This window comes from Zootoca vivipara, chromosome 1 (genome assembly GCF_963506605.1).
Source record: "Zootoca vivipara chromosome 1, rZooViv1.1, whole genome shotgun sequence".
In the NCBI taxonomy this organism is placed as follows: domain Eukaryota; kingdom Metazoa; phylum Chordata; class Lepidosauria; order Squamata; family Lacertidae; genus Zootoca; species Zootoca vivipara.
In genome coordinates, this window is record NC_083276.1 from 16231362 (window position 1) to 16258306 (window position 26945).

Genomic DNA, 26945 nt, shown 5'->3' on the forward strand with positions numbered 1-26945 from the left:
AAGGATTCTTCTCTTCTCATGAGGTGGCCAAAGTATTGGAGCCTCAGCTTCACGATCTGTCCTTCCAGGGAGCACTCAGGGCTGATTTCCTTAAGAATGGATAGGTTTGATCTTCTTGCAGTCCATGGGACTCTCAAGAGTCTCCTCCAGCACCATAATTCAAAAGCATCAATTCTTCGGCGATCAGCCTTCTTTATGGTCCAACTCTCACTTCCATACATCACTACTGGGAAAACCATAGCTTTAACTATACGGACCTTTGTCGGCAAGGTGATGTCTCTGCTTTTTAAGATGCTGTCTAGGTTTGTCATTGCTTTTCTCCCAAGAAGCAGGCGTCTTTTAATTTCGTGACTGCTGTCACCATCTGCAGTGATCAAGGAGCCCAAGAAAGTAAAATCTCTCACTGCCTCCATTTCTTCCCCTTCTATTTGCCAGGAGGTGATGGGACCAGTGGCCATGATCTTGGTTTTTTTGATGTTGAGCTTCAGACCATATTTTGCGCTCTCCTCTTTCACCCTCATTAAAAGGTTCTTTAATTCCTCCTCGCTTTCTGCCATCAAGGTTGTGTCATCTGCATATCTGAGGTTGTTGATATTTCTTCCAGCAATCTTAATTCCGGCTTGGGATTCATCTAGTCCAGCCTTTCGCATGATGAATTCTGCATATAAGTTAAATAAGCAGGGAGACAATATACAACCTTGTCGTACTCCTTTCCCAATTTTGAACCAATCAGTTGTTCCATATCCAGTTCTAACTGTAGCTTCTTGTCCCACATAGAGATTTCTCAGGAGACAGATGAGGTGATCAGGCACTCCCATTTCTTTAAGAACTTGCCATAGTTTGCTGTGGTCGACACAGTCAAAGGCTTTTGCATAGTCAATGAAGCAGAAGTAGACGTTTTTCTGGAACTCTCTAGCTTTCTCCATAATCCAGCGCATGTTTGCTATTTGGTCTCTGGTTCCTCTGCCCCTTCGAAATCCAGCTTGCACTTCTGGGAGTTCTCGGTCCACATACTGCCTAAGCCTGCCTTGTAGAATTTTAAGCATAACCTTGCTAGCGTGTGAAATGAGCGCAATTGTGCGGTAGTTGGAGCATTCTTTGGCACTGCCCTTCTTTGGAATCGGGATGTAGACTGATCTTCTCCAATCCTCTGGCCATTGCTGAGTTTTCCAAACTTGCTGGCATATTGGGTGTAGCCATGGGTGGGGTATAAATATTATTATTATTGTTGTTGTTGTTGTTGTTGTTGTTATTATTATTATTATTATTATTATTATTATTTATTACTACTACTTCTGAGCAGAGATGGGCGAGACAGCACAGCAGAGCAGATCTGGTTCTGTCCCCACCTTTCTCATTCGCAAGGCCCCTAAACACTTCAAACGGAGGATTCCTTGCAACATTCTCCCTCCCCAACCCGTGCACCATCTGATCCTTTAACCAATGCACACCGGGGAGCTTCTCAAAAGCTAACGTAATTATTGCACATTCCCCAGATCCGTAGACAACTGAGATGCAAAAAGCAATGCTTAAAAGCAGGACAAATATACCGAAAAATCAATCCATCCATCCTATCCATGCGCGCGCAGTGGGCAAATCCAATCAAGCTTGCAATAAAGCTTGGATCTAGTTCAGGGAGGCGCACGCTACAGGAAGCCTGCAGATCCAGCTCGCCTCTAGCAGCAGCACATTCCCAACTGAAAATCGTGAAAAAGCTTCCCGGCGCTTTTTTTTTTTTTTTGCTTCCCAAATCCGCTGGTGGCGCTTGTGCCTGATGCGCAGCGAGCGAGCGCGCTCCAGTTCGCGGCCGCTTCTATCCCGCATCACCACGAGGCGAACGAGGCAGGCGAGTTGGTGAAGGGGGGCGGAGCCACCTCTTTGGCTCGCCCCTCAGGTGGACCGAGGAGATAAAAGCCCCTGCGCTTGGCCGTCGAGTAGGCAGGTGCAGGCTGCAGCGGCTAAGCGCAGCGGCAGCAGCGATGGGCAACAGGGTTACCCGCGAGGACTTCGAGTGGGTTTACACGGAGCAGCCCCACACGCAGCGCAGGAAAGAGATCTTAGGTGAGCCATCCTCGGAATCCCCCTGGGAGGTCACTGCCCGCCTCGTTTTCCTACCACCCTCTGCTTTCTTGCTACAGACCTCTTTCCTCCTAAATAAACGGACAGCGTTAGGGGTTAATTCTCCGCCTGGATCAGGCCCTCTGTCAAAATCGCTTTGCCTTTTAATTCCAGGGGTGGGTGGCCGGGGGCAGGGGGGCAGCTTCCCTCTCCAAATAAAGTAGATAAATAAAAATATTTAACGAACTGACCAACCTCGTTCTGTCCAACCCCCCCCCCCCAAAAAAACCCCATAAATCCTGGCTACACCCATGTAGGTGGTTAGGAGGGCTGGCTGTATAATGAACTCTGCACATGCTTGCGGGTACTCTTCGTTGCTGTTGTTTTCCGAACAGTTCCAGGGTCCTGGCGCGGAAAAGAGAGCTTTGATGGGGGCAAATCCGACGACGCCTTAGGCAGGCAGCGTTTCCTGTCGTATCCAGTTTGCATAGTCTTCTCCACTTCTCTTTCCCGCATTTCCTTATAGATCCAGCAATACACTCTCTCTCTCTCTCTCTCTCTCTCTCTCTCTCTCTCTCTCTCTCTCTCTCTCTCTCTCTCTCTCTCTCTCTCTCTCTCTCTCTCTCTCTCTCTCTCCCCCCCCCCCCCCGCCACGCTTCAGGTTGCAAACTTTCCCTCTGCTGTGTGACAAGCAGAAATCCCACGGGTGAAGCCTTTTCTCTTCATGCATTTGTACGCAAAGGGTGGGGGGAACTCATATGGATATTATTGCTTGCCTTGGGAAGCTATTGAAGGCAGGAAAACTTTTCCAGAAAGAAAGACAGACAGTTGCCAGGTTGGGGTGCGCCCCTCACCCCCTATTTCCTCATAGTCTCCCCATCCAGTTTCCGACAGCCAGTGTTCCTTATTGAAAAAAAATCCCGGAAAGCACAAAATGTTGCCTCTGAAACCACTTCTTCAATTTGTTTACTGAGAGACAGTTCTGGTAACATTCAGAGACACTTTCCTTATGAAATAAGGATGGAGGCATTTTAAATTTTGTTCTTGTGAGTGCATATGTATATGTGTCTGTCTGTCTGTCTGTCTGTCTGTCTGTCTGTCTGTCTGTCTGTCTGTCTGTCTGTCTATCTATCTATCTATCTATCTACTGCATGGGTGTACCCAGCATGGGGCAGGGGGGCAGCTGCCCTCCCCTAGAAGCAGGGCAGCTGGAGAGGACAGGCAGGGGCGCTGCCTGCCATAGCTGCCAAGTTTTCCGTTTTCTCACGAGGAAGCCTATTCAGCATAAGGGAATTTCCCTTAAAAAAGGGGATAACTTGGCAGCTATGCTGCCTGCTGTGCTCTGCCTCAGCCTGCTTGGCTGAAGCGAAACGGCAGCGGCAGCGAAGCTGCCTCCGTTGAAAAAAACCCTGGACCTGGACCTGGGCTAACTTCAGCCCCCACTCCTTCAAGTCACAGCAAGCACAGCACTGAGGTGCCATGGAGCATTGTGGGGCAGCACTTTCTGTGCTGTGCTCGCTGCGACTTGAAAGAGTGTGGGCTGAAGTTAGCCCAGGTCCAGGTCCAGGTTTCCTTCAACTGAGGCAGCTTTGCTGCTGCCTCTTTTTAGTCACCGCTGCCATTAAAGGAGCGGGCGAGGCAGGAGTGCAAGCGTGGGTGGCTCCGTGTGCTGCCTTGCAAACGGCCCCCTTTTCTCTGGGGGGCGTGCACGTTGACCATGTCTCCTGGTGGGATCCTGGCCACTTCATTGCCAGCTAGCCAATCGGGTGGCTGGGGGGCGTGGCTGGTGTGCCCCCCCCCAGCTTTGATACTGGGTACGCCCATGATCTACTGTATCTATCTCATAGCTGCCAAGTTTTCCCTTTTCTCGCGAGGAAGCCTATTCAGCATAAGGGAAAATCCCTTTAAAAAAGGGATAACTTGGCAGCTATGATCTATCTATCTACTGTATCTATCTATCTCCCCTACCTTTCCTCCTCCAGGGAGGTCAGAGTAGAATACTGTACACAGTTCAATTGGCTGATGATTCAGATTGAGGCAATGACTGCTGCAAAGCTTCCCAGCTCTCTCCACAGACCTTATCTGATCACGGCACCTGACTTCTTTTGTGGCTATTCAAAGTCCTGCCCAGCCAGCGCCACACCCATAGCTACGGTAAATAGATGTACTTTTTTTCTTATAGCCTGTGGGTGCAGTGACAAATTGCCCAACCTATCTCATACTTTCTTTCTTTCTTTCTTTATTGACTGCCATGGGAAGTTGCAACACGGTACACTATGCAAAACACACTTTGCCATCCCCACACACCCCCACCCCCGGCTTGGGCCATTTTATTCTGCTGTGTCCTAACCCGAGGGCCAGTTTTGCATTTTCAACTCGTTTTTGCATGTTTATAGTACAGAGATCTGTATCTAGAGGACTAGGTTTAGAAATGGGGAGACTTGAGTTCAAACCAGCCCTCGGTGATTTAAAGATATCATCCTAATTCGCATTGCACTGCAATCCTTACCTGGGAGTAAAGCCCCATTGGACTCAGCGAGCCTCAGTACAGGATCAAGGGTGTCAACTAGAATAAAATATTTGGGGGGGACCCAGGTAAGTACCGCCCTACATAAGCAAATACATGACTCAGCACATTTTGGGGGGGGGTGAAGACGGCTCAGCCCCAGAAGTTGGCTCCTATGTATTGGACTGTGTCCCTGCTGGTGAAATTAAATAATGAGCAATTATTATTGCTTATTATATTCATTGGTCGCTTTCCCCCAGGAAAGAAAATTCGAAGCAATATACAAAAACAAAAAATGAGGAATGAGTCCTTTAAGGATGCACCCATCATTTGATTGCATCAGGTAATCCTGCACCATCTCTTGGGACCTGAGACAGAATGTTCCGAGTTCCAGCCTGCCAGCCATACTCAGTTCCAAGATGCTCCATTCCATTTCCATTCCAAGGTCACTGTCCTCGCTGGGCTGTTTTTGGGGTGCCTTTCTTAGCATTTCCCTCTTGAACTCTGTAAATCTTGGTGCTTCCCCAGCTATTAGTTCCTACATCCGTCCTGTTTGTGAGGGCTTGGAGAGCTGCTGCCAGTCGGAGTAGACAGGCTAGGCTCAACAACTGCTAGCACATATCTCTGAGCACAGGCAGTGCTAACATTAGGAGCCTTAAGCATGGTTTTCTCCCAGGTGGATTTCGCATCATGAATCCCCTGCAATCAAATGCCACCCAGTAGTGGTCATTCGGAAGTGCTAAAAACTATGTCAAGCTGCCCCCCTAGCCGGTCTTTGGGTCACCCGTGGTTCTGGTGCAGGTCAGATAAAAGCACCTCCCTCGTTCTGGTTCTGGTTCTGGTGCAGGTCAGATAAAAGCACCTCCCTCGTTCTGGTTCTGGTTCTGGTGCAGGTCAGATAAAAGAACCTCCCTCGTTCTCTTTGATTCAGACAGATGGCTAGGGCAGCTGGAAAATCAAATGCACACTCCAAACAGCCTAATGAGTATTGGCAATTTTCCGTGGCCAGGGAAGACTGACTGACTATTGCCTGGCTGGGGAAAATGGAAAACCAGGTGGGTGGAGGAATCAAATGGAGTATCATGGAGTAGGGCATGGCTGGCTGGAAGGCTAAACAGAATCACTCCACACTGAATAGACACACATGCATGTATGTGTGCATGCACATATATACAGATATATATTTTATGATTATTACGGTATTATTTTAAAAAATGTTCTTATTGAAAGATTTTCATGGATAACAGAGCCAGTGTGGTGTAGTGGTTAAGAGCGGTAGACTCGTAATCTGGGGAACCGGGTTTGCGTTTCCGCTCCTCCACATGCAGCTGCTGGGTGACCTTGGGCTAGCTACACTTCTCTGAAGTCTCTCAGCCCCACCAACCTCACAGGGTGTCTGTTGTGGGGGAGGAGGGGAAAGGAGATTGTTAGCCGCTTTGAGACTCCTTCGGGTAGTGATAAAGCGGGATATCAAATCCAAACTCCTCCTCCTCCTCCTCCTCCTCCTCCTCCTCCTCCTCCTCCTCCTCCTCCTCCTCCTCCAATTCTTCTTCTTCTTCTTCTTCTTCTTCTTCTTCTTCTTCTTCTTCTTCTTCTTCTTCTTCTTCTTCTTCTTCTTCTTCTTCTTCATATAACGTCTCTGTTTTCAGTTCACAGAGTCCTTCCTGTAGGTCAGCTGCTTTTGGCCCATCATAGGCATTATGAGATTGGGGTGGGTGGGAGAGAGGGGGGGGAGAAAAGGAGGCGATACACCCAGATATTTTAGACATGCCAGACATTTCCGAGGAGCCGTTCTTTGAAAAAATATGTTCCACGTCATTTACCAAAACAGAACCAGGCTCATGTTAATTTATCATTAATAGCCTATAACCCACACCTCTTTATACCATTCTTCCATTTTATACTCTGCTTGCCCCTTCCACTTCGTAGCTATCATATTTCATGCAGCTGTCAATAAAATACGTGAGCAAGTCCTTCAGAGCCTGTGAACCTTCCACCCCATTGTAAATTGATAATAATGCTACCTCTGGACTTTCGGTCAGCTTTAACCCAGTGATTTCTGTGCCATTGTGGTAAGATAGGGAATACACAAGAGAAATGATTTTGTGGAGGTATGGAAGGTTTCTGCAGAATTTGCAAGAGGTGCTGAAATTTTGGGAGGTTGGATAGTTACAATGGGATGGTCTCGGTGGTGGGGTGCACATTTTAATTCTTACTTATTTATGATTATTACTTTGTCAAAGTAAAAAATAAAAATTAGGGTGGGGGGGGGAAGGAACCAGAAATGTCAGGCAAAAACAAAAAAACCAGAATCAGGCTGATGCATGCCCTTTGTAAATCAAGGCTTGGAAAACTTGGCATTTTATTTATTTATTTGAATTTATATAAGTTTTCATTGTAAACAACAACAACAACAACAACAACCTCAAAGCTTCTTCCAAAAAGAATGATTTTAATAATAATAATAATAATAATAATAATAATAATAATAATAATCCCAACTCCTCTTCTCTTAAAGCAGGGATGGTAAACCTCCAGCCAAACTGAATGTTCAAATTTAGCCTGCATGGCCATTTCCACCAGCCCCCCCCCCACAGCTGCCCCACCTGTGTAAGGGAAAGCAGATTTTCCACTTTAAAGCACCACAAAGGGTTCTGTGCAAGCAAGCCCTGCTTGGGTGTGGTACTGTCAAGTCCCATTGATTTCATTTGACTAAAGATTTCACTACTATTTGAATTGCGTGTGAAAAAATGTAGTGTCTGGGTCAGAGGATGTGAGGCAACTAATTTCGTGAGGCTTAACGGCACGGCCCCTTCAACGCTGTTTGCTCAATTTCAACGGAGGGATCAACAGCCACACCTTGCACTAACACTTTGATGCTTTTATAATCACAACAAGCCAAAAGGCAGGAACTGAAAAGAAAGAATCAGACATTTATTGCAGGCACTCTCCCCTTTTGCTTTTGTCCCAGGATGCAGCCGGTTACTTTTAAAGCTTGTGAGCCTCACCTCGTGTGAGCAAGCGAAGGTCAACTGTGTAAAGAGAGATAAGTAAAGCCAACTCAAAACACAGGGAATGCAATGAAATAATAATCATTTCATCATAAAAATAAAAAATGACGATCATAAGGAATTTTCCCTATCACCTTTTCCTCAAGAGGCATATATTTGATGCAACAAGTATATTGTTACAATGGATTATTATTATTATCATCATCATCATTATATTTAATATTATCATTAATTAGCATATGTTGTTGTTGTTGTTTAGTCGTTTAGTCGTGTCCGACTCTTCGTGACCCCATGGACCATAGCACGCCAGGCACTCCTGTCTTGCACTGCCTCCCGCAGTTTGGTCAAACTCATGTTCGTAGCTTCGAGAACACTGTCCAACCATCTTGTCCTCTGTCGTCCCCTTCTCCTAGTGCCCTCCATCTTTCCCAACATCAGGGTCTTTTCCAAGGATTCTTCTCTTCTCATGAGGTGGCCAAAGTATTGGAGCCTCAGCTTCACGATCTGTCCTTCCAGGGAGCACTCAGGGCTGATTTCCTTAAGAATGGATAGGTTTGATCTTCTTGCAGTCCATGGGACTCTCAAGAGTCTCCTCCAGCACCATAATTCAAAAGCATCAATTCTTTGGCGATCAGCCTTCTTTATGGTCCAGCTCTCACTTCCATACATCACTACTGGGAAAACCATAGCTTTAACTATACGGACCTTTGTCGGTAGGCTTGTTAATTGTGCTACACAAGCACCTCGAGGCAACTTGTGAATAATATTAGTGAAACGGACAATACTTTTTTTTTTTACATAATAAAACATTAAACATTTTAAAAAACTTCCCTATACAGGATTGCCTTCAGGCGGCTCGGGGGTCAGTTAACTCCATACCCTCCCACAGTGAAAACAGGGACATCCTGGGACCTAAGGAAAAGTGGGACATTCCAGGGCCAAATCAGAAACTGGGACGGTTTCTCTAAATCAGGGACGTCCCTGGAAAATAGGGGCATTTGGAGGGTCTGAACTTGATGGGGCAGCAGCTGAATGGAATGGTGTCAATTCTGTCCTGGCAGCCAAAGAGACAGGAAAACCAGCTAGAGGAAGGCTTATTGAAAAAAATAGAAGGGCTACCTTGATTCTGAGAATGAAATGTGCAGAGAGCTCTTGGCTATGTAGGATTTTCTCCTCCACTGCTCTATTCTTGGATGCCACTAGAGGGAGCCCAGGCAACAAATTTTCTGGTTTCAACCACTGCCCAGCACACCAGCCTCTAATTCAGGCATCCCCAAACTTCGGCCCGCCAGATGTTTTGGACCAGGGGTCCCCAAACTACGGCCCCCGGGCCGGATGCAGCCCAATTGGCCTCCCAATCCGGCCCGCGACGACCCCCGCCGCCCGCTGCTGCCGCCCGCTCTTTTGGCGCGCGGCGCGGCAGCGATCTTCAAAATCGGCAAAAAATCGCCGAAAATCCTTTGTGTGCATGCGTATGGGCCTCTCCCGACCCAGAAGAGGTCATTTCCGATGCACTTCCGGGTCGGGGGAGGCCCATACGCATGCGCACAAGCGATTTTCGGTGATTTTTCCCCGACCGTGTGCGTGTGCGCATGCGCACGGGCGCGCACTCCCCCACCCTCCGGCCCGCCGCGCGGTCGGCGTGGCGGGCACCGGCCCGAAGCCCAGTAAGTCTGGGGACCCCTGTTTTGGACTACAATTCCCATCTTCCCCGACCACTGGTCCTGTTAGCTAGGGATCATGGGAGTTGTTGGCCAAAACCATGCAGGTAGCTAAAGAAGGAAGAGGAGCTGGAAAGGAGCTGCTGGATTCTCCCCTTCCCATCCCACCCTATCAACATCTATTCACTTGTCTGTTTGAAAACATTGCTTAGCCACCATTCACCAGAAGCTTCCAGGCTGTCGTTGGGGAGAAAGAGGCCTGTTCTGAACCATACCAGGCAGGGCAGCCCCCACCATTTCCTCCCTATGCGGGAGAGGATGCTGTACTCGCAGAATGGAGGGTGGTGGGGTGTTTGCCGAGGAGACAAGAAGTCCAGCCTCCCAGGAATGTGCCGCAGCCACTGCTGCCAATGTGGCAGCAGCGGCGGGCAATGTATTCCTCGGAGGCCAGATCTGCTGGCTCTGTGGATTCTAGCGCCTGAGGCAGTCATCTCACCTGGCCTAATAGGTGGGCCAGGCCTTCATGGAGGCCTGGCTTATGCCAGGTAGGTAGCCTGATGGATATTAGGGGTGGAGGGATTGGTCTAGTTTAGAGATGTAAAATTTCCGGAAATTTTGAAGCTCGGAAAGAAACCCGGTTTTTCCCCGGGTTTTTTTGGGGGGGGGGCAGAAATTTTTGGAAAAATTGAAAAAATGCTGCATTAGCACTTCTTTTTTTTCTTTTCCAGATTGAAAGTCATCCTGTTACTTTAGAAACATAAAATATAACTATGGACAATTTAAATGGGCATAAAATTATCACAACTAGCATATCAAAAATATGGTGTATCCAAACAATTATTGCAAACAGAATTTGCTTTTAAAATAATATTTTTTTTTGTATTTGTAACAAATGGAGCAAGAATCTCCTGAACTGTTTACTAGTTTATGTGTGTGTGTGTGTGGGGGGGAACTCCACAAAACAATTTTTAAAAATCCAGAAGTAACAATTATTCATATTTCCTCTCCACAGTATTTAATTTTTAAAATTATTTTACCATTTTTTCCAATTTTTGGGGAAAAAAACAAAAAAGGCTTCAGGAAAAATATGGGGGGGGGGACCCGTTTTTCCCCTGATTTTTCCCGGTTCTTTTCCGGGCCATCACATCTCTAGTCTAGTTGGCGCCACAATTCCATGAATGGATGCTGGGCAGTTTTGGCTGCATTTGTCCTAATGTATCTTTTCCTCCTCAGCTAAGTACCCAGCCATCAAGTCTCTCATGGGGCCAGATCCCCACTTGAAATGGATAGTGACAGGGATGGTGTTCACCCAGCTTCTGGCCTGCTACCTTGTGAGGGACATTTCCTGGAAGTGGGTCTTCTTCTGGGCCTATGCTTTCGGGGGCTGCGTCAACCACTCCATGACCCTGGCCATCCACGACATCTCCCACAACGTGGCCTTTGGCAACAAGCAAATCAAGTGGAACCGGTGGTTTGCCGTCTTTGCCAACTTGCCCATTGGACTCCCCTACTCTGCCTCCTTCAAGAAGTACCACATAGACCACCACCGGTACCTTGGCGGAGACTCCTTGGATGTGGACATCCCCACGGACTTTGAGGGCTGGTTCTTCTGCACTCCCTTTCGGAAGGTGATCTGGCTTGTCTTCCAGCCCCTTTTCTATGCCTTGAGACCTCTCTACGTCAACCCCAAAACAATTACCGAGATGGAAATACTAAACGCTTTGGCTCAGTTCTCTGTCGACTTGATCATCTACTACCTGTGGGGTTTGAAGCCTGTCGTTTATTTAATAGCAGGGACATTGCTTTGCATGGGTTTGCATCCTTTTTCGGGGCACTTCATAGCAGAACACTATATGTTCCTGAAAGGGTATGAAACATATTCCTACTACGGGCCCCTCAACCGGATCACCTTTAACGTGGGCTATCACATGGAACACCACGATTTCCCCAGCGTTCCTGGATCTAAGCTGCCAATGGTAAGCCCTGGTGTTTTTGACCCTTGCAAACAGGTGTGGGGGAGCTTTTGGCTCTCCGCGTGTTGCTGAAATACAACACCCTTCGGCCCCCAAGCAAGCATGGCCAATGGCAAGGGACGATGGGAGCTGTGGTTCAGCAACATCTGGACGAGCCAAAGGTTGTGAAGCTAGTTTACGTCTGCGGCTTATGAAAGAAAAGTGGCTCTTGAATCCTGAAATCAGTGGTGGTGGTGCAGTTAGGTGCCGTATATTCCGGCGTATAAGACGACTGGGCGTATAAGACGACCCCCATTTTTTTCAGTTAAAATGTAGAGTTTGGGATATACTCGCCGTATAAAAAAAATACGACCCGGAATATAAGATGACCCCCAACTTTTGAGAAGATTTTCCTGGGTTAAAAAGTAGTCTTATACGCAGGAATATACAGTAATTTTAGACTCTGGACTAAATGACCTGGTAGCTAGCTCAGTATTGCCTACTCTGGCAGCAGCTCTCCAAGGTTTCAGACTGGAGATGCCAGGGTTTGAACCTACCACTGAGCAGGGGCGTAGGAAGAGGGGGACGATGGGAGCACAGCGCGATCCCGGTGGGGTGCCATCGTAACTGCCCCCCGCCTGCGCTGGGCAACCTGCCCCTGCAGGCAGCGGTCCCCGCCCCCAGAATGCACACCACACACCTTTGGGTGGCATGCCCCACCCCCGGGACACGCGCCAGGCCCTGCTCTCCGCCCCCGGTGCCAGAGCATGAAGCTCCGCCCCTGAGCTACAATCCTTACCTAATCCATACTCAGGCTTCCTGCTACTTTTGAACCCAGGTGCAATTATGAAAGAAGGGAGCTGCTTTGCCAGGGATATATCCTTTAGCCCATTTTGAATAGCCGAAGGATGCAATTGGTTTTGTAATGCTGGCTTGTTAACACATTTCCAAACTAGAAAGATGGTTATCTCAGTGTCTGCTTTTGTGATTGGCACTGGTCATCTTGTGTACAGTTGAGCTTTGCAGGGAAGTGTCATAGATGCTACAGGGGTCAGCAAACTTTTTCAGCAGGGGGCCGGTCCACTGTCCCTCAGACCTTGTGGGGGACCGGACTATATTCTTTTTTTGGGGGGGATGAACGAATTCCTATGCCCCACCAATAACCCAGAGATGCATTTTAAATAAAAGGACACATTCTATTCATGTAAAAACACCAGGCAGGCCCCACAAATAACCCAGAGATGTATCTTAAATAGAAGGACACATTCTACTCATGTAAAAACGTGCTGATTCCCGGACCGTCCGCGGGCCAGATTTAAAAAAAAGGTGATTGGGCCTTAGTTTGGGGACCCCTGTGCTACAACTTGCATTTCACAGCCTTTTGATCCCACTGTTTATAGCATTTTTCTCCACACCTAGTTGTGTGTTGGAAATCCCCAAGCACCTGACAAAGGTGTGTTGCAGTCCTCAGAAGGCACAATACATCTCTAGACTCCCTTTTGTTTTTGTTGTAACGCAGGCCAAATGCATGCTCATACTTCTTGTGTAGCAGCGTTCCATTTTGTTTCTGTGTCTGTTTAAATAGTAATTGAGGAGGGGAAAAGGGAAAGGAAAAACAAACACAGAACCTTAGCGTGACCAATGTTTTCTCCATAAGCACAGCAAGGTGTTTTTTTTTAAGGTAGCTGGCTTTTGTTTAAAAAGGGCTGCAGATCCAATGTTAGTTCAACTCATTAAATAGACTCATGCAAATATGTGAGCATGACTGATTTTGATTCTTAATTTGAGCATGACTTAGTTGGACATACTGTACACACCCAGTTCTGTGGCATGCATTATGTTCCCTACACCCAAAAGCGAATACTGTAGCTGCAAGAAAAGCTGCTTTGGGAAAGTTAATTTTCATTGCGACTGTGATACAGGAGGAAAGAGGGTCTTTTTAAAATTAAAAAAAGTAACCCGTCTTCCCCATGTGCAATGGTCCCAGTTGACACCCACCCACCCCTGATGTATGTTTAAAAAGACACCAATCTGGGTACATAAACTGCAGTTGTGCGTTTGTTTGGCTCAGAAGCTGGCCCCTTCCCTTTTCCTGCGCACATATTCCCAACAGAGCCCAGTCTTATCAGCTACTTTGAGGAATGTGGTGCGATCGGGCTCCCCCTGCCCCAAGCAATACAATAGGGCTTGTCATACTTTGAGGCAGGTTATTGCCCTGGGGACAAATAAGTAACTTATTAAATGAATGCCTTTCCCCAGTGACAAATCAACTAGCTTGTGCAATGACAGTCGCTGCTCACCAATGTAGATAGACAAGTCAAATTCTGCCAGTCCAGTGATTTTTCTTAATTGCACAGTTCCAGAACAAGCTTTATAACCTGTTCGGTGAAGCCAGTAGTAGCCGTATCACTGTTTCCTTGGCATGGTCTGCTCCCTGCTTATTCCTGATGGGGCACCGAGATAGCTCCGTTGATGGAGCACCACATTCTTAATCTCAGGGTTGTGGTTTTGACCCCAGCGTTGGGCAAAGGATTCCTGCTTTGCAGGGCCTGGACTAAGTCGACCCTTGTGGTCCCTTCAAGCTCTACAATTCTGTGATTTGATGAAATGCAGTATTTGGGTGGCAAATGTATATTATCTGTAAATTAATATTAAATGTAAATTATCCGACTGCCCTGGTTCTGTCAGATGAATGCTCAGGTTGGGTTGCAATGCTGCCATGGGGTGAGGGAGATTCTTGCTTTGCCGCATTCAGAGCCCGGCTAGCTCCTCGAGGCCAAGAGATGAGGGATCCAACAGGACTTTTTCCTTCCTTCGTCCTTTCTCCCCTCGACTGACTGCAATGGGATTTGAATTCCAAGGTGTATGAACCATGAAAAATCTCTTCGCTGTCAAAAGTAATCTGGGTCGCTTTCATTTGTTCATTGGATTTACTCTTGGCATAAATTCTATTAGCCTGCATTCAGACAGCACTTTATTCCGTTTTCCCGACATTTTCTTACCCGACAATTTTAGCGTTTTTACATCATCTGTCAGGCCACGTAAAATCCACTGCAGAAATTCAGCACACATTTCCACGTTTACTGCTACGGTGTGTGTGTGTGTGTGTGTGTGTGGCAAACCCAGCTTGCAAGCCTGTTAACTCAGAAAACTACAGGAGTTTTGTGCTCAGTTTGCATGGATCCTGCCACGAACACTCGTGTGTTAAAATTCAAGGATGGTTTTTTTTTGTTTTTTGGCATGCCGTTCTTTCCTGCTGTTTCAATGGGTGAATCATGGGAGAACACAAGTGCACATGCGCATAAAGCGTGGCAACATACCCACTAGTGTCAGCTGTTGTGTCACACCACACTCCCTGGTGTGAATGAAATTTAGGGTGACATGATGCTCTTGGTCAAAGGCCAGAGTTTCATAACACAGCAGGTACTGCCGTTTTAAAGCAGCATTAGAAACCAGGACTGAAGTGAATCATAGAATCAGAGTTGGAAGAGACCACAAGGGCCATCCAGTCCAACCCCCTGCCAAGCAGGAAACACCATCAAAGCATTCCTGACAGATGGCTGTCAAGCCTCCGCTTAAAGACCTCCAAAGGAGGAGACTCCACCACACTCCTTGGCAGCAAATTCCACTGCCAAACAGCTCTTACTGTCAGGAAGTTCTTCCCAATGTTTAGGTGGAATCTTCTTTCTTGTAGTTTGAATCCATTGCTCCGTGTCTGCTTCTCTGGAGCAGCAGAAAACAACCTTTCTCCCTCCTCTATATGACATCCTTTTATATATTTGAACATGGCTATCATATCACCCCTTAATCTTCTCTTCTCCAGGCTAAACATACCCAGCTCCCTAAGCCGTTCCTCATAAGGCATCGTTTCCAGGCCTTTGACCATTTTGGTTGCCCTCGTCTGGAGACGTTCCAGCTTTTCAGTATCCTTCTTGAACTGTGGTGCCCAGAGCTGCACACAGTACTCCAGGTGAGGTCTGACCAGAGTGGAATACAGTGGTACTATTACTTCCCTTGATCTAGATGCTATACTCCTATTGATGCAGCCCAGAATTGCATTGGCTCTTTTAGCTGCTGCGTCATCACACTGTTGACTCATGTCAAGTTTGTGGTCAACCAAGACTCCTAGATCCTTTTCACATGTACTGCTCTCAAGCTAGGTGTCTCCCATCCTGTATTTGTGCCTTTCATTTTTTTGCTAGCATTATAAGCAGGAAACCTTGTATCCAAATACATTCTAAGATAGATGTTTCACAGATAAAAGAACAGTGGATAAAATTTTTCTTTTGCTCTTACAGGTAAAGAAGATAGCAGCAGAATATTATGACACTCTGCCTCAGCACCAGTCTTGGGTTCGAGTTCTCTGGGACTTCATTTTTGATGACTCCATTGGTCCTTATTCAAGGGTGAAGAGAATATGCAAGCTGGCATCAGACTCTCGATAGCTGCGGACTCTGCCCTTCCCCCTTTATAAGCTTAATGGACTTTTGCACCCTGCATACTTCCCCCATCCAAACAAACATTAATGAGTCTGTTCTCTCTTATGTGGTGCCCGGTTAACCACATAAGAGCTGATGTTATATTTCTGACACCGAAGTGTTTGTAACTTCGATATGAAGAAATATTACATTGAAGCCAGTTGGAAGCACCTGAAAATGTATAGTTTAAAAAAAAAATTAACAGACCTTTTCCTTTTACTTATCTGCTAGGCTGTTTAACAGCCCGACTCACCCTAGTTTCCTGATGCTTTGAACTACATTGCTCATCAGACATGGTTAGGCACAGTGGGATCTGTGAGCTCAACATCTGTATTCCAGGGTTCTTTCAATGGAGAGGTGAGGCACTTTCCTTCTCACAACAAACAGGGAGACATCTGGGCAGACACACAAGAGTAGTCCTCTTCCGCCAGCCCCCAAAGATGCTAGAATATCAGGATCAAAATGTTTCTCTTCAGAGACCTCATGTTCTCTGCCCGCCCCTCCAGAAAAGACTCGAGAGTTAGGGGAGCATTTCCAAAGGACAACAGTGGCAGAACCAGGACTCACTAGTGGGTCACAGCCTGACCCAAGGTGAGTTGCAACAGGAGCACTACCACGCAGCAAATATATGGGAAAAGATTGAAGATGCCTGCATTAGGGGAAATAATTCTGAATTACACCCTGCAAACATGCATCATACGATCATTTCCCCGGATAACACAATATTCCAGCAGTCCTGGGGACCATTGTAATTATCAAGAGGGGACTGCTCAGTAGAGCATCATTCTCTTAATCTCAGGGCTGTGGGTTTGAGCCCCGTGCTGGGCAAAAGAGTCCTGCATTGCAGAGGGTTGGACTAGATCAGGTTTTCTCAAACTTGAGTCTCCAGCTGTTTTTGGACTACAGTTCCCATAATCTATGACCACTGGTCCTGCTAGCTAGCAATGATGGGAGTTGTAGTCCACAAACAGTTGGAGACCCAAGTTTGGGAAACTCTAGACAAGGTGAATCTTGTGGTCCCTTCCAACTCTATGATTCTATGATCCAGACTGTCCCCAGGGGCTGGTACCCGTCAGTTAAAAGATGGCATATTGAACACAATATGCAAGAAATGTAAACATTGCCAATCTCCATTCTTGGTAACATGGTTGTAGTGTTAGAGTCCTTTAAGTTCTTGGGCTCTATGATCTGTCAAAAATTGAATTGGTCAGGTAACATCAATATTATTATTAAAAAGGTACACCAGAGATTGTAGTTCTTGTGACAACTAAGGAAATTTAATCTGCCCCAAGAATCGCTGGTTCAATTTTATAGAAGTACTATTGAAACTGTTCTCTGTAATTCCATTACTGTCTGGTACGGTACAGCTTCTAAGCTGGATAAGAAGAGGCTCCAACGCGCAGTAAGAACTGCAGAGAGGGAAATTGGTGTTAGTCTGCCTCCAATAGAGACACTTTATGCCGCTCAAGTCAGGAAGAGAGCAGAGAGAATTGCTGCAGACCCTTCGCATCCTGGTCATCACCTGTTTGATTTACTCCCATCTGGATGTCGGTACAGGACTCTATATACAAAATAGTTTTCCCCCTTGTGCCATCAAATTGTTGAATCTGTAGTTGTGGGCGGAAGGGAGGCCAGTTGTTGGTACGGGGTCTTTTTCACTGTGTTGTTGCATTGTGAGGGGAATACTGTTTGTATGAGGTACGTTTTTCTTTACATTGCAATGTAGTTGAAGCAAAATTCCAAGTATGGTTGGCACTTGGCCAATAAATTATTCTATTCTATTCTATTCATCAAAGTGTAAACATCTGTACTTCTTACAACACCCCATTTTTTTCTAGCACCACCAGGGACCAGAAACAAAAGGCTCTGGGGGAGCCAGACTGGTTCCATGGTAAAACTACCCCTGATTTTGCTAAGTAGCACAGTGGAGTCCAAGTCTACTGCAGAGGGAGGAAAGAAAAGCCAAGGAATGCCACATGGACAATGAACAGTTTATTACCAATATGAACACAGATACTGTGAAGCAATGATGTACCGCTGTAATATTGTGATAGCTCTGAGACCAGGGACTTGCTGTCTGACAGCTGGGCATCGTTCGGCCTCTTCAGGTGATGCCACAAATAAGGTTTTGTTGGCAAAAAAAAAAAAAAGGTCTTCATTTACATTGCAGTCTACCAGTAAAATTACTCTGAAGTCATCTAGTAAAAGCGAATGGTTCACGTGTTTCCTTACCTACTATATACTAAAAAAAAAGTCATACATTTAAATAAGCAAATACAAAATACAAAAAGGCTGACCGACTCTGATGTGCATTGTCAGATGAAATTTTAAAAAATCCAGAAATTTAAATTTTAATATTTTCTTTTTTAAGATTTTAAGACTTCTCTCTCTCTTTGTTTTTTTGTTTTTTTTAATGACGCAAATCCAAGGCAGCAGCAAGCCTCAAAGTCTGCTGAGTCTGCTAATAAAAAGGATTTAAGAACAAAAGACAAGAGCCAGGAGTCCTCTTTCACCATCTCGCATGGTCTTGGGATGCTCGGAAACGATCCAGTTGCCTTTCACATCCTAGGTGGCTTCTAGCATGGTTCCATGGCCATTATGTCGTGCTGATTCTACTCAACTCTTGCCTGATGGCTGGAAAAAAGAGAGGAAACAATTAAAAAAAAGGAATAACCCAGAGCTTATGGTCAAGGCACTATGCTGTCATAGCTTCACACCTAAGCTAAAGACCGCTGACTATATTTTGGGAAGTGGTTAAGATTACAAAGGTGGTTGCAGCAGCAGCAGCAGCAGCAAGAGAAGGACGGTACAGATCCTAGCTGTGCACACACACCATACATTTGAAGCACCTTGGGAGCTTGGAAGCACCCCAACAGAGCTACAATTCCCAGCACCCTTAAACTACAGTTCCAGCTATTCTTGTTTTGGGTGTGTGTGATGCTTTCAATCAGGGGTGGCCAACTCCCAAGAAACTGTGATCTACTCACAGAGTTAAAAACTTGCGGTGATCTACCCCCTTTTTGGAGGTTCAGGTCAAAATTGTTGAGCTTTTTTTAGGAAGGAGAAAGGCCCATTTTTTAGGGGTTCAGGTCAAAGTTGTAGGGCTCTTTTTTAGGGAGAAGGAAAGCTCTGTTTCTTTGGGGTGAAGGGCAAAAATGTTGAGCTTTTTTTAGGGGAGTCAAAGTTGTTGAGCTTCTTTAGGGGGAGCCAGTGATCTACCACAGACGTCCCGTGATCTACAGGTAGATCTCGATCTACCTGTTGGACGTGACTGCTTTAAATGTATGAAGACAGTATCTACACCATCCTTCCCTTGCTGCTTGATTCAGGGCTGGCTTACCTGTGGCCTCTCCAGATGTTGCTGGACCACGGCTCTGCATTGCAGCGGGGTTGGACTAGATGACCCTTGGGGGTATCCCTTCGAACTCTACAATTCTCTACAAACTCCCGTCACCTTTGACCACTGCCCTGGCTGGCTGGCTGGCAGGGGCTGATGGGAGATGGAGTCCAACAGCATCACAGGCTGCCCAAATCTGGCTCACAGCAGATGGGATGATGGGAGAGTGGCAGGCAAGCCACTCCTGGCTTAAGCAATATATTGAGCGGCAAGGGTTGCCCTGGAAGGATGCCAAGGCAAGGCTGTTCAGTTGTGTGTGTAAGGCAGGGCTGATGTGGCAGCGAGAGCAAATATAAACATGGGCGCAAAACCGGATTTTCATCAGACATGAGGCTCTGCTGACCTTTCTCAGGATTCACAAACATTCCAGACCTAGTGACAGAAAAAAGACTATTCCAGGTGTCTCTCTGGGGATAGTTACACCACAATCTTAATCGTATTTCCTTCTCCATGGGAATATTTCTTTGTGGGTACGGGGCTAGAAACTGCAGATACAGGGGTAGTCAATGTGGCACCCTTCGGATACGGACCACAAATCCCAGGATCCTCAGCCAACACAGCCGATGGTCAGGGATGTTGGAGTTGTCATCCACAGCAAACAGAGGGCGCCATGTTGGCTATTCCCTGTACTAAGAGGTAATTCGCAGTGTTTTCACCCGCACTCCTAGTTCCCAGGACTGGATGGGGGAAGGTGAGTGGGCCGGCTTGAGCGCCATGCAATAAAAGCAATATTGATGTGTTGTATACATACACCCCATGTTTAAGCGAAGGCATCTCAGTGGATTAGAGTTTGATAACTCAGTTGGTTAGGGCGTGGTGCTGATAACGCCAAGGTGGCAGGTTCAACCTCTGTATGGGACAGCTGCATATTCTTGGAGTAGATCAGGGGTCAGCAAAGTTTTTGCGGCTTGGGCTGGTTCACGGTGGGCCAGAGCGTGTGCACACACACGCACATGCGCAAACGCTCCTGGCGCGGAGGAGGCGTGCGCAGCTTCCCATCAGTTGCAGGAACTTCCTGCAGCCAATGGGAAGCTGCCCAGCATTGCGGAAGGCGGTCCCCGCTCCGCTCTGTGCTGGTTTAGTGCGGTGCACGGGAGATGACCAAGTGGGCAGCGGGGGTCCATGGGCCGGTTAAACGACCCCCATGGGCTGCTTGTGGCCCATGGGCCTTAGGTTGTCGACCCCTAGACTAGATGATCCTCAGGGTCCCCTTCCAATTCTACAGTTCTATAATGCTCACACACTGGGTGGGGTGTGATTACCTCCAACAGTTCAACAGCAGAACAGACAACCTCAGGTGGAGGTGGGCTCTCAGAAAGTGATGGGCAAGTTTGTAAGCAGAGGATGGATGGGCACCTATTAGGGAGGCTGTAGCAATGGGCTTCCTGCGTTGGGTTAGGTGACCTTTGTGGTACCTTCTGCAATTCTACCCTTGGCCAATGCCCAACCACCCCTCCTCGCTTCTTACCATCGATTATCTCTTCTTTTACTTTGTGTAATTCTTTTACAACTTCCTCCAATATTTCCTTGAAAGACAAAAAAATAATAATTAAAAAATTAAAATGTCCTCTGAAAGAGAGAGAGAAAGAGAGAGAGAGAGAGAGAGAGAGAGAGAAAAGAAAGAAAGAAAGAAAGAAAGAAAGAAAGAAAGAAAGAAAGAAAGAAAGAAAGAAAGAAAGTCCTTTGCATTGGTGTAAATGGAACTTCTCCTAACAAAGCACTTAACTGGTCCTTATGCTGCATGAGATCACCTGCATGAGATGCAGAATTGATTTTATCAGTCACTGACTTTGAAGCAGCCATGTGTGGACGTTTTCCATAGTTTATTATGGTGAAAGGGTCGGCATAGCACCTAGGTATTCTGGCATGAACTTTGGAATAAGGCTGCAGGTTCTATGTCTGCCCAGGATTACACAGAACTGCTACTGATAAGAGTTGCCAATACACGGGTACCTTGGTTTATGAACTTAATCCGTTCTTAAACCGAAACCGTTCTTAAATCGAGGCGCCCTTCCACCATTTGGCTTCCGTTCTTAGACCGAGGAAAAGTTCGCAAACTGGGACACTACTTCCGGTTTTGCAGAGTTCGTAAACCGAATAGTTTGTAAACAGGGCTGTTCTTAAACTGACATACCGCTATCCTGGGCAATAGGCCTGACCTGGTATAACAAGGCTGCTTCCTATGCTCTTATTTACAGCAAGAAGCTGTAACCCAGGCATCCCCAAACTTCGGCCCTCGAGATGTTTTGGACTACAATTCCCATCTTCCCCGACCACTGGTCCTGTTAGCTAGGGATCATGGGAGTTGTAGGCCAAAACATCTGGAGGGCCGCAGTTTTTGGGGATGCCTGCTGTAACCCAAAGAATAAATGAAAAACTGCTCCTATCTGCATTCTGGGGGCAAACCTCCGAACTCACTTGTTTCATGCGATCAAAATCTAAGGTGTCCATGGCCACGTCATTGCTGCTGCTTGCAGGCTTCATCCTTGAAAAAGAGAGGAACAAAATAAAACAAAGAGGGACATTCCCCAACGTTTTCTAAAGCCACTGGCCATGGTGTTGGCCATTCTTCCTCACACAAAGTGGTTAACTGCTTTGACCAGGCACCCCCAAACTTCGGCCCTCCAAATGTTTTGGACTACAATTCCCATCTTCCCTGACCACTGGTCCTGTTAGCTAGGGATCGTGGGAGTTGTAGGCCAAAACATCTGGAGGGCCGCAGTTTGGGGGTGCCTGGCTTTGACCCTCCACTGCTCCCTCTTGCATCACCCGGAAGCACTCAGCAGCCAGCATGATCTTGCTAAGCAAGCAGCGCTAAGCAGCACCCACCGTGCGTCACCCAAAAGACATCTGTTCCCAAGAAGAGAATGCACTGGCAAAGGGGGAGGAGTGAGCCGAAATGCATCAGGGGACGTGTGGATTATTTTTATTTATTTTTTAAATCTGTAATGCTAATAAAGATCGTTTCTATGGCTACTTTACAGCAGAGGCCTTTCACTGCTGTTAATGATTGACCATGCCATGTTTGAAAACACAACCCGGAAAGCTATTTTACCACTTTCTCCTTTCCCAGCCACACCTGCCCTTGCTTCCCCCCCGCCCCCTATAAAAGTGCTTTTAAGTCATACGTGGCCAACACTGTGCAGTGCGCAAAGAATGGTTTTACAAGTTGCCAGGTGCAAAAAGGAAGGCCAAACTATGTGGACAGTTTTTGCAGCATGTGATGATGGTGATTTTATTGAAATTTGGATAGTGTCCTTCATCTGAAAATGAAGCCACACACTGGCCATGCTTGGGTGTAACAGTCACCCTGAGCCTTTAGGGTTGCCAGACTCAATAGAGGACAGGACTTCTGTGCCTTTAATTGCCCTGCTCTCTTTTGAGTCTGGAAAACTTAAAGAGAAACCAGCAGACCCTTTGTTTAATTCCCAAGCAAAGGGTCGGCTGGTTTCTCTTGAAGGTTTCCAGACTCAAAAGAGAGCAGGGCAATTAAAGGCACAGAAGTCCTGTCCTCTATTGAGTCTGGCAACCCTATGAGCCATGCTTAGGAAAATTAGCGTGTGCATGAGCTGCCTGAAGACTGAAGCAGTCCCCACTTTGCTCCTTTGTTCCTGGAGCTGAAAAGAAACCACAGGCTAGCAGGCTTAGTGTTACATCCGAACCTTTTCCTTCTTGCAGCACCATGCTAGCCAGGTTAACGCAGCTTTATTTCATTAGGGCTTTTGCGCTTCGTGAATTTTGCGCTAACAATCTATTACTCTATATTTTAAATTTTGTATGTTTCCTATCCCGTCCCCCACGAAAGCCTCTTTGAAAAACATATGGTAGAATAAACAAATAAATAATATAAATGACCCCAACAAAAATAGCTCCTGGAAGTTGCTCTTTGGCAAGGAACTGAAGTCGCCGCTTGTGGTGTTATAGTCCCCTTTAAGGTTAGCATGCGGGGACAGCTCCACACACTCCTGTGACAAATTGCAGCCTTGGGGCAGAATTTTCATCAGCAAGAAGACACAGGAGGACAGAGCTAAAACAAACCATTCCACAATCCTGATTCCGATCAGACCACCACTACCCTTGGGCTGCTATTTAAGATTTTGCCGCCTTCTTCTTCTTCTTCTTCTTCTTCTTCTTCTTCTTCTTCTTCTTCTTCTTCTTCTTCTTCTTCTTCTTCTTCTTCTTCTTCTTCCATCACACAGTGCCAAACTATGCATTCAGTATAATGCGCCGTCTGGCTCTCAAAAAATGTACTGCATCGTCAGAGGGCTACATAACATATAGCTTTGCAGAATTGTGCAAACTTTGGGGGGAGGGAGCTTTGTCTCTACGCAAAAGTTGTTGAGACCAACGTTTGCTCAACGGCAGGGATAGTGGCAAGTTGCATGAAGGCAGGCAGGCAGGAAGTCAGCTGACGAACGGAAGGATTTGCGAGAGTTCGCAACGGATAAGCGGCAAAGACAAGAGAGAGGAGCCAGAGCAGTTTTTCAATACCTAAAGGATGGTTGGAACTGAATGGGGCTCTTTGGTTCAGGACTCCTCCCCACTGATGGATTTCTATGGCAATGTAACGAGAGAGGATATGACGTGAGCACATGCAGCTGCAGCATGCGCACATTCCAGTGCATGCTGGTGGACCCACAAAGGGAGACCCCGCAGCTCACCTAGAGAGTAGCGCAGTGACGGGTTTTTCCACAGAGTTGCTTCTCTCCCAAGGCTTCTTTCCAGCATCTGCTTGAAAAACGAAATCCATGCAAACAAAAGAGATGGTGGAGGAGCAGCTTGGCTTTGTGCTGCTGTCCCCCTCTTCCCCATCATTATCATAATAACAACAAACAAACAACAGCCCTGTATAGGGAAGTTTTTAATGCTTAGTGTTTTATTAAGTCTCTGTATATGCTGGGAGCCGTCCAGAGTGGCCGGGGCAACGATATGCCAGTAGCTCATGTGTAGCATTAAGCTTGCATCTGGAAACAAACCAAGATTTATCTATTGAACCTGGGACTCCCCCCCCCCCCGAGAGACCACCCAGAATCCTCTAGGCTTCCTGCAACTTCTGTGTTTTTATGCAGCCCGTAGACCTCCCCATGGGCTGCTTGTTCCTCAAGTCAGGCTCCACCACTGACCTACTTGCTGACTGCTTTCAAAGGGAGAACAGCGCGTAACGGAGTGGAATACCTGAGGAATTTTGCTGCTGAACAGGGCCTCGCGTACTGGGGGAAGGAGAGGTGCTAGCCTCTTCCTAGAAAACAAGCAAACAAAGCTTTGGATTAACATTTCGGAAGAACTCGTTCTTTCCTACGACTGCTATGTTAGGAGCAGCTTTTTTCTGTAAAAGAACGTAGAAGATAAGCAGAGCCCTGCTGGGTCTCAGACCAAAGGCGCAGGCAGTCCAGCATCTTCTCGTGCCAGTGGCCAATCAGATGCCCATGCAAAACTCATAAGCAGAACCTCAGCAGAACAACACTCTCCACAGCTACGATTTCCAGCAACTGGTATTCAGAAGCATATTGCCTCTGACAGAGGAAGTTTAAAAAAAAAAAAAAGGTAAAGGACACCTGGACGGTTAAGTCTTGTCAAAGGTGACTATGGGGTTGTGGCTCTCATCTTGCTTTCAGGCCGAGGGAGCCGGCGTTTGTCCACAGACAGCTTTCCGAGTCATGTGGCCAGCATGACTAAACCGCTTCTGGTGCAACAGAACACCATGACGGAAGCCAGAGCACATGGGAACGCCGATTACCTCCCTGCCGCAGTGGTACCTATTTATCTACTTGCACTGATGTGCTTTCGAACTGCTAGGTTGGCAGGAGCTGGGCCAGAGCAACAGGAGCTCACTCGGTTGCTGGGATTTGAACCACTGACCTTCCAGTCTTTGCACTCTGCCATAGTTGAAGACTGCCAATGCAGGATTCCTTACAAAGAGTTTGCCAACATGGAGGTTATGTCCCTGAAGATTTGCCCCACTGGTTTGCCCAATCTACAAGGACCTAAGAGCAGTCTTGCTCAAGGATTTAAATCTCCCAGTTGACAGATCGGTTGGGTATCCGGTTAACTTTTTATTAGGGGACAGATCACCCTAGACTTCTGAAAAAGTGGCCTGCTGTGCCGTTATAAAGGTAAAGGTAAAGGGACCCCTGACCATTAGGTCCAGTCGTGACCGACTCTGGGGTTGCGCGCTCATCTCGCATTATTGGCCGAGGGAGCCGGCGTACAGCTTCCAGGTCATGTGGCCAGCATGACAAAGCCGCTTCTGGCAAACCAGAGCAGCACATGGAACGCCGTTTACCTTCCCGCTGTAGCGGTTCCTATTTATCTACTTGCATTTTGACGTGCTTTCGAACTGCTAGGTTGGCAGGAGCTGGGACCAAGCAACGGGAGCTCACTCCGTCACAGGGATTCGAACCGCCGACCTTCTGATCAGCAAGCCCTAGGCTCTGTGATTTAACCACAGCGCCACCTGGGTCCCCTGTGCCGTTATAGTGTCTGTTTTAAAAATGTTTCTGGGGATAAGTTTAATTCTTTGTTTTACTAATTATTTTAACTATGTAATGTATTTTATTCTGCTTTATGTATTTTGCAATGGCCTCAGCTACAGAAATAAATAATGTTTGTATTTGTATTCATGGCTAGTGGCCATTATATACTCTGTCCAGTGTCTAAAGATCAGAGGACTTATTCCCCTCTGCAAAATACAACAGGACTGGGCCTCACTTCTTTTGTACTACAGAACATTCTTCCCAAAGGAACCCGTCCCAAAGGACGCAATATAGGAGTGTTTTACATGGCTCCGTATATGTTCGTGTGTACGTGTATGTGTATGTGTACGTGTACGTATTCCATGTTAAATTTTCTCGATATTAAAAGCGAGCTGAAAACAATGTTTGTAAATTATACAAAAATTACTTAAGAGTGATGGCACGTCATCAAGTCCTGATGTCAATGTGTGTGGGAGGAGGACCTCTGCATGCTAGCCAGTCTTAGGCAGCTGAAATTGCTTCATTTGACTGCAGCAGACAGTGAGATTGAAAACATTGTTTTGTGCAGAAGGCGAATTCGCACCCGCAGCAGAAGAGAAACAGGGTTGCAAGTGACAAATGCAGGGAGGAATGGAATACAATGCCTTCTTACACCAGCTGGTTTGGGAGACATTTTTCATTACTGCAAACTCCACCGTGTGAGACGGTGTTCCACTTACGTTTTGGCTTTCCTCTTCTTTTTTGTCAGCTGGCTTGTCCGACTGTGACGCTGCTTTCCTCCTTAGGACAGAGTGAAGGGAGAGACTATAAACTAGTTCCTCGGATAAATATTCACCGACCACAGAATTCAGAGAACCAGGTAGTTCACACATGCTCTTCCCTCCCCACTCCCTTACCTTACTTAGTTGAATTAGTGTGTGTGTGCACAGGAAGGCAGAGAGAAGAATCTGTACTAGACAACAGTAGTTATTCTCCCAGAGGCAATGCAGAAAGCAATAGTAAAGCAGGGCTGGGGAGGCATGTCAGAGCTACTTGGGTGGCTGTTTCTACAAAACCCCAAGATCTACCAACCAGAGTCAAGTGCAGAAGACATACGGTGGGAATTAAGAACACAAAGAGCACCAGAAGAGCTTTGCTGGGTCAGGTCAATTGCTTATCTAGTCCAGCATCCAACCAGATGCCTATGAGAAGCCCACTAGTTCTCCCCACTTGAGATTCCCAACAACTGGATTTCAGAGGCATATCCCTTTCGAGAGTGGAGGGAGAACACTGTAGCTGGTAGCGACTGGAAACCTTCTCCTTGAATTGGTGCAATCCTCTTTCAATTCACCCAAGTTGTTGGCCATCATCACATATTATTTGGGAGCAGGGTTTCCCAAACTGTTTTTAGACTACAATTCCCACCATCT

The 26945-nt window shown here is 46.7% G+C and overlaps 2 protein-coding genes across 9 annotated transcripts in view; one reads left to right on the plus strand and one right to left on the minus strand.

Moving 5' to 3' along the window:
- Positions 1-1951: 1951 nt before the first annotated feature.
- On the plus strand, positions 1952-18807 carry DEGS2 (delta 4-desaturase, sphingolipid 2). The gene is made up of 3 exons (XM_060271889.1): positions 1952-2061; positions 10470-11212; positions 15487-18807. Exons 1-3 carry the CDS (start codon positions 1980-1982, stop codon positions 15631-15633), a joined length of 972 nt encoding a protein of 323 aa, XP_060127872.1. The 5' UTR covers positions 1952-1979; the 3' UTR covers positions 15634-18807.
- EVL (Enah/Vasp-like) overlaps positions 17646-26945 on the minus strand; it is a 154160-nt gene continuing 144860 nt past the window's right edge. For 4 of the 8 annotated variants that reach the window (XM_060271873.1, XM_035106117.2, XM_060271871.1 and 1 more), the window contains 7 exons: positions 26256-26316; positions 24239-24302; positions 23725-23794; positions 23555-23617; positions 21482-21548; positions 20532-20589; positions 17646-18300 (listed from right to left, as the gene is read on the minus strand). In XM_060271873.1, the coding sequence (XP_060127856.1) occupies positions 18263-18300; positions 20532-20589; positions 21482-21548; positions 23555-23617; positions 23725-23794; positions 24239-24302; positions 26256-26316 (421 nt within the window). In that variant the 3' untranslated portion in view covers positions 17646-18262. The remainder of the gene's footprint in view (positions 18301-20531; positions 20590-21481; positions 21549-23554; positions 23618-23724; positions 23795-24238; positions 24303-26255; positions 26317-26945) is intronic. The other 4 variants (XM_060271870.1, XM_035106126.2, XM_035106135.2 and 1 more) reach the window with 4 other exon arrangements.